A 22,238-nucleotide genomic window follows, 5' to 3' on the forward strand; every position below is an offset into this window, starting at 1 on the left:
GGCTTTATATGGGGGCTAGGGGCAAATATGGACCAAGCCCGATAAAATTTTGTAAATATATTTATATTTACATAATATTTTATTGTGCTGAATTTCATCGCGATATTTGTGTTTATAAGTTAATTTGGGACATTCAAGTAATTTTCTGAAGGGGACTTTGTATGGGAGCTAGGGTCAAATGGGGCCCGATCTTTATGAAATTTGGCAGGGTCATAAAGACTTCTATAAAACTTAGTTGTGCCGTATATTATCGATATATCTGTATATTTAACATAATTATGAGCTCAGAAGCCCTTTTGGGGGGGTTCTGTTCTATGGGGGCTAGGTGAAATAATGGACCGATTTTAACCATTTTCAATAGGCTTCGTCCTTGGGTTAAATAAAATGTGCATGCCAAATTTCATCCAATTATCTTGAAAATTGCGACCTGTAGCTTGCGCACAAGGTTTACATGGACAGCCAGCCAGCCAGACGGACGGACATAGCTTAATCGACTCAGAAAACGATTCTAAGCCGATTGGTATACTTTAAGGTGGGTCTAGGACGAATATTTTTGTATGTTACAAACATCAGCACAAATCCAATATACCCTCCCCACTAAAGTGGTGTAGGGTATAAAAACTTAACTCTATATATGTATTAGTAAGATTTTCTTTAGAAGTGTTAGTGTATAAAAGCTTTTTACCACACATAAAATGCCCACATAGTTGCATAAAATCGGTCGAAATAATAGTGCAATGTTTTTATTGCATTAATTTTCTTATATTATAAAATTTCAGATTGAATATTGCATTCATAAAATATGATATTTTTCATGCATTTTATATTTGTTAAAATGTAAATTTTTTTAATTATTTCGATCACTGAACACCAAGAAATTAAACTGTGACGTTTTTTTACAACAATAACGTTACGCTCTACTCACAGTTCTGTGTAACTCCAACACACATGTAAAAATGTCACTCTCTCTCAAAACTTCAAAACTTTGTCGCGAAAATTCGTGGCTTATTGCATTTTAAAGTATTTTTTATCACTTAAAGTTATATTTTATTATTTTTTTGCACAATTTAAATACATTTAATAGCCCGAAAAGAATCTATTTTTTACAAACGAAAAAAAAATATTTTTTATTTTTTTGACATTAAATTTTTGTTGTTGAAATTAGAACTGAAAAAAGACAATGTTGTAAATTTTCGTATGGTACAAGAAAAAAATATTTCAAATAAATTATTTATTTTTTCAATTACAGATCTTTTGAAGTTTCCTCAATGTCCACACATAGAAACTTTAGTTTCAGAAACTACGTATTAATTGCATTGATTTGTTGTACGAATAAGAAGAATAACAAAACAAGTTTCCGAGTACGAGAAACTCCGTACCGCGAGAGAGATGAATGAAATTCTTTCTCTTTCTCTCTCACGCAAAATCAAAAGTTTCCTAATGTGGACCGGCAGTTAGGTACTTTTTGACAGCGTTTCACTTCTTTATGTTCAGTGATTTCGATTTTCATAAATTTGCTTGCTACTAAAAAATGCTACTGTGCACCTTCAATTTGAAATTAGAAAAACAAAAAATGAAATATCAAATAATTAAAAAAATAATTTTTTGGTTTGTGAAAATTAAAAAGATTTTGATAAAGAAAATATGTATATTAAAATAATGTATATGTATAAAAAAAACAAAAAATGAAATATCAAATAATTAAAAAAATAATTTTTTGGTTTGTGAAAATTAAAAAGATTTTGATAAAGAAAATATGTATATTAAAATAATTGCAAAAAAAAAAAAATAAATAATGCGAGTTTGTGTTATAAAAACTTTGTCCAAATCATTTTTTTGTGCTAATTTTGGACTTGAAATATTGAATATTTGTTTTTGTAGTTCTGTGTTGAATTCACACAGAACATGTAAGTGTGAATAGAGAAAGCTCTTTTTCGTGATAAAGCTTGAGTTAGCAATCTACGTGTATTATCTATGGCTATCTATGTCATCTATGCCCTCCAGTTTAGCCTATATGTATACTACTATATGGCTTAGACCATTTCATAACCTAAACTTGTGTTTCAACCAGTGTTGCCAAGTGTAGGGATTTTTCCCTTTTTGTAGGGATTTTTTTCAAAATTTTGTTATGTAGGGAAAAAGGGAAAGATTTCGCACTTTTGTGAAATTATAGGGATTTTTTCAATTTCATAGTTTTTAGCAAATAAATAGATTTTTTCAGGAATATTAGATAGATACAAATTAAATTTCAATTAAGATGAGAAAAAATTAACCCCAGCTATCTGAATCTGGATTTTTAAAATTCCTTGATTTCTTTAAAAGTTATTAAAAAAAGGCAAATATCATCGATTATGTTAGTCTTATAGAGCGATATATTATGACTCCTTATAGATAGCGAAGTCGATTTGGCGATGTCCGTCTTAATTTTTATTTTTAATTAATTTTTTGAATTCAGAGTTTTGAAAATTTATAAAAGTAGGCTTTATTTAATTATATTAATTAATAATTATATGAAAATATTATTTTTAGGGGCAGCCAAGATATTTGGTAATGTAATTAGCACACAAAATAATTTTTTTACATCGAATGACGTATCAAGATACTGCAATTGTTAACTGGGTCAGGGTTGGAAGATTTGTATGATGTAAAATTGAAAGTAAAAAATAAAACTTTAAAATGGAAATTTTAGAAATTAAATTCCAAAACAACTAAAAAAAGATTTAATTTTTTAGCTTTTTATTTTATTATTATTTTTTTAAATAAACATGCAAAAATGGAAAAAATTGTATAGGGGAAAAATGTAGAAAAATAAAAAGTGGATGTAGGGAAAAAAGGGATTTTTTCTCATAAGCGTAGGGATTTTTGAAAAATATCTCCTGGCATCACTGGTCTCAACAGGAATTTCCATTACTTTTTCTATTCCTTAAGTTTTTGGAGGGTTTTTTGTGTCAATATCTGTGTTTAGGAAAAAATAAGAATTTATGTTTATGGTTAATTTTGAAGCGTTTTTAACGATTTCTGGAATTGTATAAATACTTTTGAAAAGAAAATAATTTGTATAAATAATTTTGAAAACTCAGATTGTTGGTTTCTTTTAAGATTTTTACCAAGAGCCACCACTTTTTTTCAAAAAAGTTTTAACTAGCTCAATCTATACACTTTAAGGAATAGTATATCAAAATTTGATTTTAATTCGGAGCATACTTAAATTTTCAGTATGTCTTAATAAATGTGACTATGGCTGTATATATCCCACTCGCATCCCACTAAGTAATCACAAAGCTCTTAAAGGCAATGGTCTAAGCTTTCTTTTAAGTAAAAAAACTTTACCAATAGCAAAACAAAAGAAACAACAACAAAAATACATTATGGGACTATAAAGCCCTTTAGAGAAAAAAATTAAAAAAATAATGAAAAAATAGCTATCTGAACTCCTTTGGACAATTTTCATTTCAATAAAAACCTGCATGACCAGAATGTCCATCTTTGATGGATAAGTCCGGCAGATCTTGACCGATAGAGCTGAAAATTTTGTCTGACCTACTATCCAATAGTCGAAATAGATTTTTTGAGTTGGGTCACTTGACATAAAATTCCCCATATATTAATATACATATGTTTTTTCATTTTATTAATATCAATAATATACATATATTGTTTTTTTAAGCCGTGATTAATTTCAAATTATTTATTATTTTAAATCATAATATTATTCAAATATTTTCAAATCGTCGAAGCGTTTTAAGGTGTACTTTAAAGTATCTGTTGTTCTAGGGTTAGAAGTAAACATAAGTTTAACCTTTTTAGCCGCAAACTCTTTATTTGCAAATGCTTCAATACTGTTGTCCAGAGAATCTTCTTTCTTCATTGCTACCATAGGTAAAAAGGCGTAGGATGCAAAAAAGCCATATAGTTCTCGTGAGTATATTTCAATTTTTATATCATCCATCGTTGGAATATGGTTATAGTACAAACTTCTCAATGAATCTCGCAAAGTTTCATAGTATGATTCAATTAAAAAGTCCCGACGATTTATTAACACATCCAGTTGAACGCTGCTATTCAAAAAAAAGTTTATATCGCAGCCTGGGCTTCCAAAGAAACTATTTTGAAAATCAACCTGTACGAAAGTGTTTTATAAGGCATTAGTTTCCTTTTTAAAAATAAATGTAACTCACAAATAAGACATCAATGGGTTTTTCTGGTCGACTTTCAGCGTATTTAAATAAAAAATTGTTAACCCATAAATCGCCATGATTTAAAACTAATAATTCACCGGGCTTTTCTTTGCCTGTTTGAACCAAGTTTTCAATTAAATGATCACAGTGTCTATGCAGTTTCTCCGATATATTTTCGTAGCCCTCCCAAGTCTTAACTAAATCCGCCAAAGTTCTCAATAATAATGTCATGAAATCTATAAATCTTTTACTAGTACGAACATAGTTTTCATCTAGCATTCCAGTTCTGAAGTGATCTCTAATACCTCCATCCTTGGGAAATATGTAATAATTCATAATTGTTTAATTCTAATGATATTGTTAATATAGTTAATAATTTTTACCTACCCTTTTAAGTAAAAACATGGATGAAGCATGAAATTTTGCCAATTTCTTTAGAGTAACGATGCAATGTTCTTCATTCAAACCATTTTGACGATTGGCTAATTTATATCCATACTGTGTTAAATCGTCAAAAACAATAGTTTGCATCGGTTCACGTGTTGTGTATAAGCATCTGAAATAAAAACATCATTATAAGAACTATTTTCATACATACAGTGTCAACATTTTGACGTGTGACCATACAACTTTACAAAAATTCTGTCCGAATGTTTTTTTTTTTTTGTGCGAATCTTGGACTTCACAAATCAAAATTTAATATCGGGATTTAATAGACCCCTTGAGATATCTAAAAATAAAAATGTTAAACATTCCAAAATATATTTTTGGGATCGCTCTTCTGTTTCTAATTCAATTACCTAGATCTTCCATTTCGTCCATTTTCTATAACTAGGGTCAAAATTTTCCGAAAAAGTTGGTCAGTATATACTCTTGTAGATATCACTGTTAATATGTTCCATGTTTCTTGGACTATAATAGTCTGTAATTAACATTAATCAACTCTGGAAGTGGTTTTGAGTCTATTGGACTCATTTAAGCTAAGTACTATTATTTTTGGTTTTTACTAAGATTACCTGACTCACATAATATAAATTGTAATGGTAGGGTACAAAATTCAATATAATTCCTGATTTTTCCAGTTGCCGATAAATAATAATCTTTCTATATTCGTGTAAAAGTGAAAACTAATGAATACATGTATTTATTTGATAGATTTACTGCATTTCACCTGGCTTTAAAACCGGTAAAACTATTTTTTCAAAAAGTAAAAAAATAGAATATCCCGAAACACGATTTTTGAAATAGTTAAAGAATCGAATTTTCTAGGATTGTTTCTATTAATTATCATAATTTTTTAATGAAAATGAATAGTACTGACAATACCAAAAACGATGGTACCAAAATATTTTTAAAATTATCATTTTTACGAGAGATATATCAAAACAAATATATTTCCTTTTTAACAGCCTATTATTTTGCACAGCACTGTATTTGTAATTTCCATAATTTGCCGCCATTCAATACAGTGGATTTCAGTTTTTACTACTAATAACTTCCCCGCTTATGTTGTCCACTACAGTAACACTCTAAGTCCTAGGTCTTGAGATTATTTAGATCATCGTAAATAATTTTTAACCAGATATCAATATTTTAAAGTTAAACCATAATGATATGATAATAGGCAGCCTGGAAGACATTGGTTATAAAAAGAAAAATTCTACTATATTGAATGACGTTTTCTCGAGGCATATTTTGGTGTTGAATAACGCAGTGAGACAAAATAAACAAAAATTGAAACACCTGGGAAGTGATACTATTTTTCTGAAAGGTGGATCCGAGTAGAACAAGAATATGTTTTTGAAATTTGCCAAACATCTCCAAAAACCGGTATTTTACGGGTAAAAAACCGGCTTTTCGTATCTTTAAGCACTTATAAGGCAGTAACTTAGTTGAATCTGAACCATCGTTTGGAGAAGCTTTTTGAAAGTATTTTATATAATAACCGTACTATTTATTAATTGATTAGAAACCCATGATTATTTAGGAGTAAAACGCAACATTGCTTTAAAAATCCGTTAACAACGACGTTATTGATCTTTTTCTTAATACAAAATTTTTCTAAAACTGATTTTCCGAAAGATGCTTTATACGGGGGGTAGGGCTACGCATCATTATATTTAGTACCTTGAATTTCATTTTAAAATTTTATATGAATTTCGGTCAATTTTTAAATTGTGTACCCTTGTACCGCTGTATCTAGGAAGCACTAAATTTAAATTACTATTTTATTATTTTTAGTACTTTGAATAATTTTTTTTCTTAAAGTTCACAAAAAGCTTATTTGGAAAATTTTGTATTATTAAATACATAGTAACAGCTGTATTAATAAAAACTTATTTTAGGTTTATTAACCAATTTAAAATCAAAGAAATTTATCAATATTTGCAAAAATTTATCAAAAATTGCAATAAAAATAAGTAAAAATTATAAAGTGTGCAATAGTGATGTTTATTTTGTCGCAAATATTTATCGCGTACTTTCAATAATAATAAAAAATATAATAATAGCATTACAATAAAAAAAATAAAAAAAAAAAAAAAACAAAAAAACGTTATACGTTTTCTTAAAAGTTCGTTTTTATTGTAAAAAATCTATTATGAACAGAAATATAAAATTAAGAACACTGAATCAACGAATATTTTATCCTAATTGTACGCAACACTAACACATAAAATGACAGCCAAATTGTACAGTGCTGTCCAGTTTAACAAAAAACAGCACGATAGTTAATGTGGGTTTATTATTTCTTTATGAATATGACATTTTTATTAATGGTATTTAAGGCTTAAGTGTGCTTTAACTATTGTGTGCATTAAAACCAAAATAAGAATTTTTTTAATACAAGCGAAAGTGTATTAATATTGTAATATGAAAAAGAAAATGTGATTTTTGCGGTAAATTATTAAGATTTTTTGAAAATTTATTTAGATCAAAAATATTTTCTGTATTATTGTATTTGTTTGTAACATACATAAAAATGACTCAGAAAAGACTCAAAAATTGCTAAAATATGTTTCGAAAAAGATTCTAAAACGACCAGTAATTCGACTATTATTATTAATTCGACTATTATTGATTAAACAAGTGGTTGACTGTTATTTTAATATCATTCATAACTGGGTCATTGCACAGACATTTCGATCACTTTAAATTTTTAACCCTTTTTGATTTAGTTATAACTCAGAGCATTAATATATACTCTTAAATGCGGTTTATAGGGGGTGATCTCAAAAAAATCAGCACAATAAAAATTTAAAAAAATAAATAAATTGTTTATTAAAAAAACTTATATTGTCGAAATCGGAGATGATTATGTTCAAAATCCCAATTTTTATTTAAAAATTTTATGCAATTACCTACATACATAATTTATTTCAAAGCATAATTTTTTCCAATTATGCTTTGAAATTTTGTATCTGGCAATTTTATTTTTCATATTCACAAACCATTATTCATAAATATGTATTAAATATTCTAAACCTATCGGTTTTTAATAATAAGGTGCAAATGGCAATATTAATTGTTCAATTAGTTAAGGCTAAAAGAAAAGTTTTACTTACTTTGCTCCAAATTTGGAACCATCAGTAATCAATAATTCCAATTTTCCCAAAACGTCTAAATAAAATATCTTCTCTCTTAAAAACACATCTAGATCATCTAAAAATTGTGTAGCTGGCGTAATAGCTATGCTTTTAATAATTAATGAAATTTCTTTATCCGAGTGATGTTTAATACTACGATATAATGCCCGTGCACGGTAAATTTTGCTGCAATAATTCTCTCCGCCGCCATTTGACTCTATAAAAATAATTTTTTTAATTTCAATTTGTTTTTCGCGTAAACCATCCTCTAATGCGGCTTTGAAAAAATCCTTGTTTAAGTAAGCAGGAGCTTCTGATTTATTGTCTAAAATCATGATTATTCTTTGACGAACATTAAATTTGCTCGTATTAGTTACAAAAAATATTTGCTTTGAGAGTTGACGTTTGATTAACTTAAAATGTATTTGTTGAATAGATTTGTTTTGCTGTTTTATTGTATTTTATATACAATTCCAATGGTCTAGATTGCTGTTTAAAGTATTAGTTTGGCCCATTTTGTTAATTTAAATTAATTTCTTATCATAGAATTTTCCATGTCTCTTGACCAATGACTATTGCAATATCTTGTTAACTACTTATGATAGTTGTTAGAGTTGCATGCATGCACTATTATCGTAAGAAGTCCTTAGAGATAATAGTTCTTTGTTTATTTTTATTTATTTTTGTTATTATTATTATTTTTTTTTTGCATTATTATCTAGCAAGCAGCAAAAAGTAATTAAAAAAAAATATCTAAAAAGTGGACTTTTGACTTGGGAGCTATACAACTAGTTGCAATACATGACCAAATTTTACTGGTCCTATATACACTGGTGGCCAAAACTAAAGCAACTGATATAAAATTTATGGGGAATGGTCTATAAAATTTTCTACGGTGAAAATTTGTTTTGTTTTAGATAATATAATTTGTTAGCTATAAAATAATGCAAAAAAACCTAGTTTTAATGCATACATATGATTTAAGAACACAAAAAGGAATTCATACTCAATATCAATTGGTCAAAACTAAAGCAACTTCTTAATTCATACTTTTAAAATTAATTTTTAATAAAAAAAAAATCATATCATATCCATAATTTTTTATAACAGAGGCACATGTAGGAGGGATAGGAATAATTATACGCTTCATTTGATAATTTAAGATCCTGTTCCTTGCTTTTTTTATACTATTAAGGATATTGTTGGCAAAAATATTTAATACATAGAATGTGCGTCTCATACAAGATAAATTGTCAATAGCGATACATAAGGAATACGTGTAAATCATAACAACCCGCACTTGAATAATTTATTAGTATTCTCACAGTAGACTTTTTCATGCATAATCCGTTAATATTATGTTCAGACTCATCGGAATAGTAAACCAATGAACATTGGTTTAAATCAACACTTTTTCTGGGCGAAATTAATAACAACAAAATAATTGAACTCTTTAAAACCTAAAATGGAGCAAAGGCATAATATAAATAGTTGTATTACAAAAAACTTAAGAGAAAATTATTGCATTAAAAACTTGGTACTACCATTTCGACCAATTCGACAAGGAAACCTTTGATTTTGTGTGAGAGAGAAAGAGAAAGAAATATCAATTGGAAATAGCATATAAAAATATTATTTGTGTAACTTTTGAAGACCATCTAAGATATTGAAATTAAGTTTGATACCAAATATTTTAGTTCAGAACTATAGATAAATTATTCAATGTTTTTTAAATTATATACCAGAAATTTACTCCTTAGATCAGTAATCGGAATAACAACAACCTTATTTATCTGACTTGGTACTACCATTTTGACCAATTCGACAAGGAAACCTTTGATTTTGTGTGAGAGAGAAAGAGAAAGAAATATCAATTGGAAATAGCATATAAAAATGTTATTTGTGTAACTTTTGAAGACCATCTAAGAAATTCAAATTAAGTTTGATACCAAATATTTTAGTTCAGAACTATAGATAAATTATTCAATGTTTCTTAAATTATATACCAGAAATTTACTCCTTAGATCAGTAATCGGAATAACAACAACCTTATTTATCTGACTTAGATCTAACAAGTTGTCAAAAATTGTTTATGTCGCCATTTTTCAATTGTGTTTTCTATTTGTTAAAATTTGTAAAAAAAATTAAAAAGTGAATTTAAAGTGGTTTAAAAGGGCCTTGTGTATATTGTTTTTGTTTTTTGGTGTATTCAGTTTCGTATGTTTGGATGTCTGTTGGTTTCATTGCGTTGTGTATTTTGTTTTTGTTTTTTGTGTATTTCGTTTCGTATGTTTGGATGTCTGTTGGTTTTACTGTCTTGTGTATTTTGTTTTTTTTTGTGTGTTTATTTCGTTTAGCGTTGTTGTTGTTCGTTTTGCTATTGCTATAATAATGATATAAACGGGAAAATTAAAATTTTATAGAAGGATTTCTAAGTCTAGCGCCATTAGGAGTGTCCTTACGCAAGGCCTCTGCTGGTTTAAGCCCTGTGAGATCTGAGTGGCGGTTAATGCTGAGGTGGTGATGTGCATCTTACGGAATCCATGCTGGTGGCGAGCTGCTGTTAGTTAGCAGGACAGCTGGGGGAGGAGGAGCGTCTCAAGAGTATTCGCGACTGGTAACAGGAGGGAAATCGGCCTGTAGGATTGACCCTCTGTCGCGTTCTTCCCTGGTTTCAGTATCGGATAATACCGGTATTATCAGGCTGCTCATTGACTGATTAAAATCCATTGTCTACCCGTTTGCACGTTCGGCAAGGTGTTTCAGCATCAGCATGGATATGCCGTCGGGGCCAATCGCATTAGATGGTTTGGCAGCTTTGACAACCTCTGCAACTTCAGAAGGGGTGAAGGGTTGTGGAACGTCTGGGACGGGACGGTTGCGGAGTTTCCGAACAACACTTTGTTTCGCCATCTCTCTATGTGTGCTCAATAAAAAGCCGGCAAAATGCACGCGAGCACCGTTCAGGGTCGGAAATAGTGGTGTCTGCAAACTTAATCGCGACCCTGTCATCCTTCTTCGACGGGTTGGAGAGAGACAGAACTGTATACCACAACTTAGAGTTGTGGTCTATCTGAAGAACTGCAACAGAGCTTAAGTTGCAGTTTTTCAGATGATCTGGACGATATGTGGGTCGGGGTTGGTACCTCGGATGTCATCGCTCTCGTCTGCTAGTCTCGCTGCCTCTGCTGAGAATTGCGGCCGCACTTCGGATAGTCGACCAGCAGGAATAAAGCGGGCTGCTGCTGCGATGACAGTTTCGCGGAATTTTCTCTCTGCTTGGATTACGTTGCTAAGAGCTGGAAGATCATTGAAGATACGATCAGTGAATTCTCTGAAGCCAAGCCAGTCTGCTTTCTTTTGGTTTATGTAGATTTGGTCATTGAGTCGATCCAGATAAACGATTATGGGTAAGTAGTCTGAGGGTAGAAAAACTACTGCTCTCCAGGTTGCATAGTTTATCAGACCAGGGCTCGCTATTGTAATGTCTGGAGAGCTGGCGCAGTTACCCATAATCCGTGTGGAGGCATCATCATTTAGTGTGCAGAAGGTAGATTCGTCAATTTGTTCCGCCAGTGACGCGCCCCTCTGGACTTCCCCTATCGCCTTCTAGTAAGGTCCTAATGTCGGGAAGGAAGCCTGATTGACAACTGGCTACTAGCGGAATGCAGACATTATCGAGCTCTAGGTCGGTTTCCCCGGATCTGACTGCAATACCTTGAACTTCAGGGTTTTGGTCTCTAGCGGTATTATATATGCAATGCCCGCACCGTTGCTTCTGGTGCGCTCTTTTCGGAGAACGTTCTAGAACGTTTTCCATCCGTATTTTCTCTCAATGTGTGAAGGTTTCATTACATATTGTGTTTAGACGATCTCTTCCGTATCCTTCTACACAAAATCATTGACATTGAAAAGGTATGTACTAATATTTCCCCTTTCTGAATCATAGTTCGAAAAATGCCTATTAAAGCTTCCCAAAACCGTAAAGTGTGTGGTTCAAATTTCATTAAATTCGATTCAGTCGTTTGTCATAATAAAACGTAATTGCATCACAAAATGTATCAAAAATACAAATATTTCCTTTGCAGTTTAATTTGTCAAAAATATTGATATTTATAAATTTAATTTAATTTTTAATTTAAATTTATTACTAATTAAAATTTTAAACCCCTTATTCACAAACAACATTTTTTTATTCCATTTATAAACCGTTATTCTAATTTATAAACAGTTTATAAAATAAAAATTTTGTTTGTGAATAAGGGGGTAAATATATATGTAAGTAGAAATTACTTTTGTTTCTTCATTTAAAAAAATAATAATTTTACCGCGTTCCGTATTTCGTCCCTTTCTGATTTTTTGGAATAAAGATATAACCAATCGAAACTTCTAATTAAAGATATATCTCTGTTTAAAATTTCTTAAAGTTGGCCCAGCCATTATTCACAAATGTATTTCTTGTTATTTTATAAAGCTACAATTTAGATATCATTGAGTTATGGCAACACTTAAAAAATGTATGAAAAAAGTGCCAAAAATGCAAAACATTTCCCTCTTTCCCTATTAAATACAGACTTCCCAAATTTATGTTGTTTAATGTTGCATCAATTGTAGAATAAATATGTAGAAAAAACACGAAACTCCACTTTTTACCATAGAAAAATAAATAGAACTGAGACTGAGAATAAGAAATATTACTCTCTCACATGTACAGGTTCTGTGTGAATTTAATACAATTGTATGAGTATTTTTATTTTTGTTTACATAAAATAACAAAAATATGAAAGTACAAAATGTATCCGAATACATCATACCCTACCACATTGCGAGTAAGTAGCAATAAGTTATTTAGTATTTTTTAATGTAGAAGTTATATTCAAGAGATTGATGTTTGCTTAATTAATGAATGTACTACTCATTATAACAATATATAGTCAAAATTTCGAATATATAAAATTTGTTGAGTCGAATTTTATAAATACCCTATTCTTGTATAGCATGTACCGCTTACAAAAAAGTTCAATAGGCTAATTTATGGGCGGATTACATCATTACATCGACGCAGGTGTTACAAACTTTAAGACATAAACAAAATACCGTTCCCATTAGTGTGGTGTAGGGTGTATTTTGACTGCATTTGGGCTGCTTTGAAATTAACAATAATCGTTCATATCAAGCGTTAATTTCAGCATTAGCACAATTCCTTTGGCAAAATAGCCCCTGCTGCTGCAATAAACACTGCTAAAAGTTATGTTTTCCCATAAAATTATTGAAAACATTTTCAGAAAAAAAACAAATTTTTCAATCGTTTTTATTTTTTTAATATTATTTTCAAGTGTCAATATTGACTCAACCCAGCAACCACAAAGAGTTTATTTAAAATTAAAAATAATTTTTAATGAAGATCTTTCTTACATTGGTCAACTGATATTGAATAAAAATGGCTAATTCAAACCATTATTTCATAAAATATCGAAATATAATATCAAACAAAAATATAAAAACTTTTTAAACGAAAGAGTTTGTGTTTGTTGGGTTACATATTTTTCAACTAATACATTCTCACGACTTAGGTCTTTGACAGCAGACTTAGGTTTTGTCATACTCAGTTTCAGTTCTATGTATACCTTTTCTATGCTTTTTACCCAATTTAATTTTTCTAAAATATACCTTTTGACTGAATACAGCAAAATACTTCTCAAGTATTTGCATATTTCCGAAAAAGTACCTAAACTACACATAATTACCCGTTTTTACCCGTTAAGTTTAAAATACCCACATTCCTATTTCCCCTTCAGGTCCAACTTTCGCAACGAATTTTCCCAATACATATTTCTGACACTTTAAAAGCTAAATCGAAAGTATTTAGCTTTAGAAAATCTTTTTAAGGACAAAAACAGTAATTTTGCCCGTTTTTTATCATTTCCCCCATTTTTTACCCGCTTTGGTCAAACTATCGCAACGGAACTTTGCTAATACAAATTTTTTACACTTTAGATAGTTATATCGAAAAAAGTTTCGCGTTAGAGTAAACAAAAATCAGTTTTCAAGCACAAAAATACCGATTTTACCAGTTTTTCGGCCTTTTCCCAATTTTTTATACCCGTTTTGTTACAACTTTCGCTACGCAACTTTGCTAATACATATTTCTGACACTTTAGAATGCTAATTCGAAAATATTTTCGCATTAGAATAGACAAACAAGTTTTTATGCACAAAAGTACCAATTTTGCCCTTTTTTCGTCGTTTTCACCCATTTTTTTTTTCTAGTCCAATTTTCGAAAAGTAATATAGCCTATTGACGCTTCCAGACATATGTATATCTTTCTATGTTCCAAATTTGAAGAAAATCGTTTCATCCGTTTATGCGTCATTGACGCACAAAGAAATAAACAAACTTACAAAGAAATTTATAATATATATTAGGATTATTGTAAAAAAATGGGTGTTTGTGTTATACAAATTTTGTCCGAATCGTATTTTGTGCAAATTTTGGAATTGAAATAAAAAGGTTTTCGATAAAGAAATTATTGTAAAAAAATGTGTGTGAGTGTGTGTTATAAAAATTGTGTCCGAATCGTTTTTTGTGCAAATTTTGGACTTGAAATATTGAATATTTGTTGTAGTATAGAATATCCACTAGAAAGATAAGTGGAATAATAATATAACAGTACAAGGTAGTAGAAAAGTATGTTCTAAATTTTGTATGCTTTGAATTGTCAGACAAATGAAAAATAAAACATCAAAAATTAAAAATTAAATGTTAAATATTTTTGTGAAGAAATCAATTAACTATTAAACCAAAGTATAACAAGTAGTCCGACTCTCACATATGGGAAATTACTCTCTCACATGTACGAGTGCCGTGTGAATACGGCTCTCTTGTGAGAAAATTAAACTTGTCAAATCACTCAAATGTTCACCTTACTTTTTTGACCACTTTTAGGCATCGTACGAGAAATTGCACTTATCCACAAAAAAACTGCATTTTTTTAAATAGTTTTCAAGCTTTTTTCATTAAGAATTTTGTTTAATTTGCTTGAACTGGAAAAAATTTTGTTTTTTTAATTATTGACATTTCATTTTTGTTGTTGTTGAATTTAATTTTACAAACAGAGTTTCAATTTTTGGTATTGAAAATTCAAACAAATTTAAAATTGTAATTTTTTTATAAAACTCTGTGTGAATGCACCAACACATATACATTTTTGTTACCAACACATATTTAGAGTTAGGTACATTTTCACTAACACATGCTTAGAGTTAGGTACTGCTGTCAAAGAGTCGGACTACTTGTTATACTTTGTATTAAACCATATGTATAACAAGAAATTTACTTGTGTAATGTGCGGTGTGTAAATGTTCATTTAAACATAAGAATATAAGGTTTTTAAAATGTCCTGAACAAAAAATTAACGAATGAAGTACAGCTTGTGGCGTTGTGTTGAAGAAAAACACCAGGATTTGTATGTATCATTTTGTTAACAACGATTACATTGAGCTTCATCAAAACTCTAAACGCGCACGTTTAAAGCCAAATGTACTACCTTCTCATGAGCCAATAAAAGGAGTAAATAATTTTTTGGCGTATACAAATGAATTATGTGGTAATTTTTTTAAATGCTCTTAATTGCATTTTGTTAAATAATTTATTAATCCCGATATCAAAGTAAGGCCCTACACAAATTCCAACCTCGTATTTTAATGCAAATGATGCAACCAATATTAATGGGGTCCTTAAACTGCCGAATGTTAGTAGCACAGATGCATTATACACTGAGCGTCAAAAATGAGTATACACCCGTCACTTATTTTGTTTTATTATTGAGGAATTCCATTTTAAATTTAAAAGATTTTTCTAACAGTCTTCGATTTTGACAAAATTTTGTAAACACGTAAAAGAAGGTCCACGAGAGTGAGAACTGGCATTTTTCACTTTAATTTTAAAACTGGCAACCCTATAACACTTTTTAAAACTTTGAAGTCCTTCAAAAAGGGCACAGGATCACGAAATGAAAAACTAAAAACGCAGTTATTCTCCATTAAATTTTTAGTTCCTTAAACTGCCGAATGTTAGTAGCACAGATGCATTATACACTGAGCGTCAAAAATGAGTATACACCCGTCACTTATTTTGTTTTATTATTGAGGAATTCCATTTTAAATTTAAAAGATTTTTCTAACAGTCTTCGATTTTGACAAAATTTTGTAAACACGTAAAAGAAGGTCCACGAGAGTGAGAACTGGCATTTTTCACTTTAATTTTAAAACTGGCAACCCTATAACACTTTTTAAAACTTTGAAGTCCTTCAAAAAGGGCACAGGATCACGAAATGAAAAACTAAAAACGCAGTTATTCTCCATTAAATTTTTAGTTTCAGACGTATATCATCCGGTATACGTCCTCCTGCCAATTACGTGCAAGTTTTATCCGGAAGGGGGTTAACAAGATTTTTTTTATTTCGATACAAAATTGGATAAAAATTTACTATTCAAAATAATTACTACATTTAAAAATGCAGGATTTGAAGATGTGGCTATAATTTCTGACATGAGGCCTACAAATCGCTTATAGCCCACAACTACAGTTGCACAATTTTTGTGGACTAAGCGAATAACCAAATTTTTTTTAGGCCACTTTATGGACTACAACTAAAACCTGATATAATACATTTTGGACCATATACAAAATATGTACTTTCTTGAATAAAACTACTTTTTTTTAACAAAATAAAAGTTTATTTAAAATTTTATCAAATATTAATTTAAATAAAATCAATAGTTTAAACAAAAATCTTTACATATTATTGTTAAAAAAATTAGTTTGCCAGTTTATTTAAAAAAAGTATTAGAAAATGGGTGGATTATATGTAATTTTTTTCTATACGATATTAGTTTTGCATGCAAAGAAAATTTATACGAAAAACCTGCAAGTGAATAGGATCGTCTTGGCTTATATCCGTTTTTGGTCTTTAAGAGGAATAGACTTTAAGCGAAAAGTATTGTATAAACACAAGTAAGATTTTTTAGTTCTTCATTTTTATTACAAAAGTTAAGTATAATACGTTTTCAGAATAATATAACAACATTACATATTTATATTTTGTGCTTTAAACATTTCTGTATGTATTTACTAGGCACCTCTACCAAGTACACAGGTGAGTAGGAGTAAGGGAACCGCTTCCCTTAACAAATGCTGTTCAAAAGTTAAAGATTATTAGATTTATATGAAATCAGCATATAAATATTTATATTTGGATAACACCGCAAGATCATCGAAAAACTGCTCCCATACGGTAAATTTACCCTTACAGTTGAAATATACCCTAATTATATTTTCTGCTGATAAGATGATAGTAACTATATAATGCTGGATCAGTGCTAACACATTCCCCTGAATATGTAGAGGTCAATATTTTCAACATTTACCAAAGTATTTGAAGTGAAGGTACAAGTCCACAGAATGGCATCCGTGGTCAGTTATCCCTTTTAGGAGATTAATGGGCAAATATTTATAAAAAAAACTCATATTTAAAATCAAAGAATACATTCCCAAAAAGAGGCTCTTTCGGAAAGTAATTAATTTTTTATTAAACACTAGCTATACCCAGTGTGCTTTGCTACCCTAAAAACAATATAAATAAAGATTCTAGCTGTAATGGTTTCCCTATACGTTTTTTAGTGTTTACTTCATATGGGAGATGCCTCTCCAAGTTCGTAAATTTTTTCCAAACGTCAATTTGAATTTTAATGTAACCTATGAATAATCTAATAGTTTCCCAAAAGTACGAATTTTTGTATTTAATTCATATGGTAATGAAAAACCGCTCCCTATATGTTCACATGAATGTCAAAGATCTTCGTGCAAAATTTGAGGATTCTAGTTCTAATAGTTTCCCATATATACGAATTTTTGTATTTAATTCATATGGGTCCGCCAATTTATAATCCAAATTTTCACATAGAAGTCAATGTTCTTCGTGCAAAATTTGATGATTCTAGTTCTAATAATTTCATATACAAGCGTATGTTTGTATTTAATTAGTATGTGAGGTACCAGGGAGCTATTGCTAGTCCGCCAATTTATTACCCGAATGTTCACATGGATTTTAGAGTTGATCGTTTCTTAGATATACGATTTTTTTTATTTTAGTCATATGAAAGATCCCAAGACCCCCAAATGAAAGTTTACCCATTTTTCTCCGAAATGTCCATATGGACGTTAAAGTTCTTCGTTCTTTGAAGTTTATAACTCTAATTATTTCCCAGATATACGAACTGTTCTGTTTAATAATTCATATGGGGCTGACATGCGCCCTATTGTTAGTCCGCAAATTTTCTACCTAAATATTCATATGAATGCAAAAGTCGTTCCTGCAAAATTTAAGGATATTAGCTATAATAGTTTCTCAGATATACGAATTTTTGCATTTAATTCCTATGGGGGTGTATATTGAGCCCACTGATTTTGAGCGACATTTTTTACAGAGCAGAAACTGTAGAATTTATAGGAAATCATGCTTTAATAATTGATTTTATAGGAAAAATCAATAAGAATGAGCTTAATTTCACACTTTTATAATGCTTCAAAAGTGCATTTAGTATTATCCAAAGATGCACTTTTTTCAAAAAATATTTCAAAAAATGTTTTTCTTTGTGCATAATCAAAGTATGCTTTTTGCTGAGACAAATGGTGCAAATACTATAAAAAATGTCGCCCAAAATCGGTATTTTGGCCGCAGATATGCAAATGAAGGAGTTGAAATTTTAACAAAATAATTACGCCAATATTAGCGCTGTTCCAAAAACTGTCATAAAAGGTATGATATCACAATTTCAAAAATATTGCGTGAAGCTTAAATATATACAGTTATGCAGTGGTTGAAAAAATAATAGAAACGACTTTATTACACCCTACACCACTTTAGTGGGGAGGGTATATTGGGTTTGTGCTGATGTTTGTAACGCACATTAATATTGGTCCTATACCCACCTTAAAGTATACCAATCGGCTCAGAATCATTTTCTGAGTCGATTTAGCTATGTCCGTCCATGTAAACCTTGTAATCAAACTACAGGTCGCAATTTTGAAGATAATTCAATGAAATTTGGTACATGATCGTCTATTGTCCCAGGGATTAAGATGGTTAAGATCGGTCCATAATTTCCCCTAGCCCCCATACAACTGAATCCCCCAATAGGGCTTGTAATCCTTGTAATCAAACTACAGGTCGCAATTTTGGAGATAATTCAATGACATTTGGCACATGATCTTTTATGGTATCGTAGACGAAGCCTATTGAAAATGGTTAACATCGGTCCATTATTTCACCTAGCCCCCATACAACTGAACCCCCGAATAGGGCTTTTAACCCTTGTAATCAAACTACAGGTCGCAATTTTGGAGATAATTCAATGAAATTTAGCACATGATCTTTTATGGTAACGTAGACGAATCCTGTTGAAAATGGTTTACATCGATCCATTATTTCACCTAGCCTCCATACAACTGAACCCGCCGAATAGGGCTTTTAAATTCATAATTATGTTTAATATGCTCATATCTCGAGATGCAAAAACCAAGTTGTATACAAGACTTGATGACCCTCACGAATTCCATAATAATAGGTTCTCATATGACCCTAGCCCCTATAAAAAGCCCCCATCAAAATTTCACTTAAATGTCCACAATTTTATTCAACAATAAAGGGCTTACGTATGTATATCTAGGCAAGGTACAATTCAACTTAAATGCTTTATTATGGCAACTAAATCACATCATATTTTTGTCAAAGGTGTAGGGTATTATATGGTCGGCCTCGCCCGACTATAATTTCTTACTTGTTTTGTATTGAAAACTAAATTTTCTCAAAAACTACCCGTTAGAATTTGATGTGTAGTATCTCAAATAAAAAAACATTGGTTCATGATTTTACTTAGCCCCCATACAAAGCACCCTCGGAATACAGTCAAAACATTAATAAATATGTTGATAAAATGTATATACAGTGATGTTTGAGTACAAATAGGGGCAGAGGCAAACATTACAGGCGATACAGCAGAAAAACGATAAAAACACTCCATGATTTAGGAAAGGGCTATAGACAAATTGTTGAAATATTGGGTGCTCCAAGAAAGTAATAGAAGATGCAGATAGTGAAAGAAATTACTTTTCATTGTGAAATTTTATATACAATTAGTTTTAAAGAAGATTTCCAGCAGAAAACGTTTTAGATCCACTCATAGATAATGGCAATCGACCGATTTTTGAGCCAGATTTCGAGCAATATTAAAATTTTTTGCAACTCAACCCGGTCCAGGATGTTAAAATGTGACTTAAATATCAAAGTATCTTGACAAACTGGTAAAATAATATTAAATTAAGGTAAATTTAACACAAAAAGTTCAAACAATTTAAAAGAATTTAAAATTCACCTTGATTTTAAGGTAGGTTATTGTTTGGGAATTAAAAGTAAGTTTAGTCCAGCCCGCGGCAGCTTACTGCTAACAAATTACACAATATTGTTGTACGCACCATCAAAAAAGATGGGGGTTTATTGACTTTGTCATTCCGTTTGTAACACATCGAAACATTGGTCCACACAAAAGTATATATATTCTGGGTCCTTATTAATTTTTAAGACGATCTAGCCATGTCCGTCCGTCTGTCTGTTGAAAGCACGATAGGGTCCGAACGGAAGTCCACAAATATTCTCTATAGGTAAGGTTTTTTTGGTATTGAAATATCGGTCCACGTTTGCGTATAGCCCCCATACAAGTGGACCCCCCAAAAAGAGCTTTAACGGGCATATCTTTTAAAAGTACGAGTATAGCGATGTTTGTGAGGATCGGTCCATAATTGACCCTACCCCCCATATAAAGTCCCCTTCAGAAAATGACTTTAACGCTAATTACTGTCTTAGCGATGAAATTTTTTGAAATTTTTGATCACATTTTTGATCATTTATGACTTTTCTGCTCGATTAAAATGATCACATATGCGCTCATTTTATTTTCGTCTGGAGAAAATGGTACCCTACCAGCGACTCTTCCAAAAGTGTCGTTCAATAACCCCACTTCTGATGAGTTCTGACTCATTTTTTAATTTTTTTTTGAGTCATTAATGAGCCGAATTAAAAGTCGTTTTGGAGCTATTTTCGAATCATATTAAAGTCATTTTTGAGTCTTCTGAATAATTATTATGTTTGTTACAGACAAATACAATACAACAGAAAACAGTTTTTGATCTTCCGACTGCGCGAAATATAGCTAAAAAATAAATTTATAAACAATAAAATTTCGAACACTTAGTACCAGCACACTGTCAAAATACATGTAAAAAAATCAAAAGTGTTTCAGCAAAAAACAATCAGCTGCTCTGTTAACACTACCAAAGTATATTAATAAAGTAGCATCACTTGAACAGCTGACTATTTTTTTTAAACTAGATAAATGAAGCAAGTTGTCAAAGTTTGTTTTGAAAATTGTTAACATTGTTTACGTCGCCATTTTTAAATTGTGTTTTGCTATTTGTTAAAATTTGTGAAAAGTTGAAAAAGTGAATTAAAAGTGGTTTTAAAGTAGTTTAAAAGTGTAATAAATTGTATAATATATAATAATATAATTAAATTGTTAATATTTTTAACTTAAAAGTAATATTTTTTATTTATGTTTTGTTCACATTGTTGTTCAAGGAAATTTTATTTTGACACAATCTTAAATTATTCCAAAAACAAAATATATGTGGTTGTTGTACAACAAGAGATGTCGCTACTTTATTAATATACTTTGAACACTACCTTATAATTAATATACCATGAGTGTACACTTAATAAGGTAGCCTCGTCGCTACAACAAGTACAACAATATAAAACAACAGGCGATTTGTTTTTGTGAAATAATCCCATCTGTAAAAATAAACTGCATGCGGAGAATGAAAAATCAACAAATAAACACAATAATAATATGAGTTTTTAGCAAATATTTTAAATTTTAACTATTAATATAATAAATTAATAAACGTCGAATGCCTGAAAATCATAACTATAACTATTGGGAAGACAAATTTTGCGAATAAAACGTGCTTTTTGTGAAAAGTAATTGATCGTGCTAAAAATTGTTGAATCTGACTTGGAACGTATGCCGGAGCAAAAGATTTTCTTATTTTATCAAGGGAGAAGGAAAACAAAGACATTTAATCACGATTGAACCTCTTTTAAAACATAATTTTCTTCACTTTTTAATATTTTTTACAACTTTTGCGATTTTTTCTTAATGTAAGCAAACAGGAATTTTTACAGATAAGATTGTAACAGCTGATGATCAGCTGTGTGGACGAGGCTACCTTATTAATTGTATCATGATACATGTAAAATGTTATTGTTGGCGTACTGCCATCACCAAGGCGAATTCACATAAGGTGGTACGCACTGATGTCAGAGTTGGTTATTGTTTACATTTTTATATTTAAAAATTT

General features: G+C 30.3%; 1 protein-coding gene across 1 annotated transcript; it reads right to left on the reverse strand.

Annotated features, from left to right (window-relative positions):
- Positions 1–3,610: 3,610 nt before the first annotated feature.
- Positions 3,611–8,192, reverse strand: LOC119610499. The gene is made up of 4 exons (XM_037965746.1): positions 7,742–8,192; positions 4,566–4,734; positions 4,179–4,490; positions 3,611–4,120 (listed from the first exon to the last, which is right to left on the reverse strand). Exons 1-4 carry the CDS (start codon positions 8,095–8,097, stop codon positions 3,710–3,712), a joined length of 1,248 nt encoding a protein of 415 aa, XP_037821674.1. The 5' UTR covers positions 8,098–8,192; the 3' UTR covers positions 3,611–3,709.
- Between the last annotated feature and the right edge of the window lie 14,046 nt (positions 8,193–22,238).

This window comes from Lucilia sericata, unplaced genomic scaffold (assembly GCF_015586225.1).
Source record: "Lucilia sericata isolate MDLA Ls3-8-SP2 unplaced genomic scaffold, ASM1558622v1 Contig001214F_arrow, whole genome shotgun sequence".
NCBI lineage: Eukaryota > Metazoa > Arthropoda > Insecta > Diptera > Calliphoridae > Lucilia > Lucilia sericata.

Excerpts from the sequence above, each read along its gene's own strand:
- LOC119610499 (XM_037965746.1), bottom strand. The coding sequence starts at position 8,097 with ATGATTTTAGACAATAAATCAGAAGCTCCTGCTTACTTAAACAAGGAT. Across the intron at positions 4,491-4,565 it reads CCATGTTTTTACTTAAAAGG|GATGGAGGTATTAGAGATCA; the intron begins GTAGGTAAAAAT and ends ATATTTCCCAAG. Across the intron at positions 4,121-4,178 it reads AACCCATTGATGTCTTATTT|GTTGATTTTCAAAATAGTTT; the intron begins GTGAGTTACATT and ends ACTTTCGTACAG.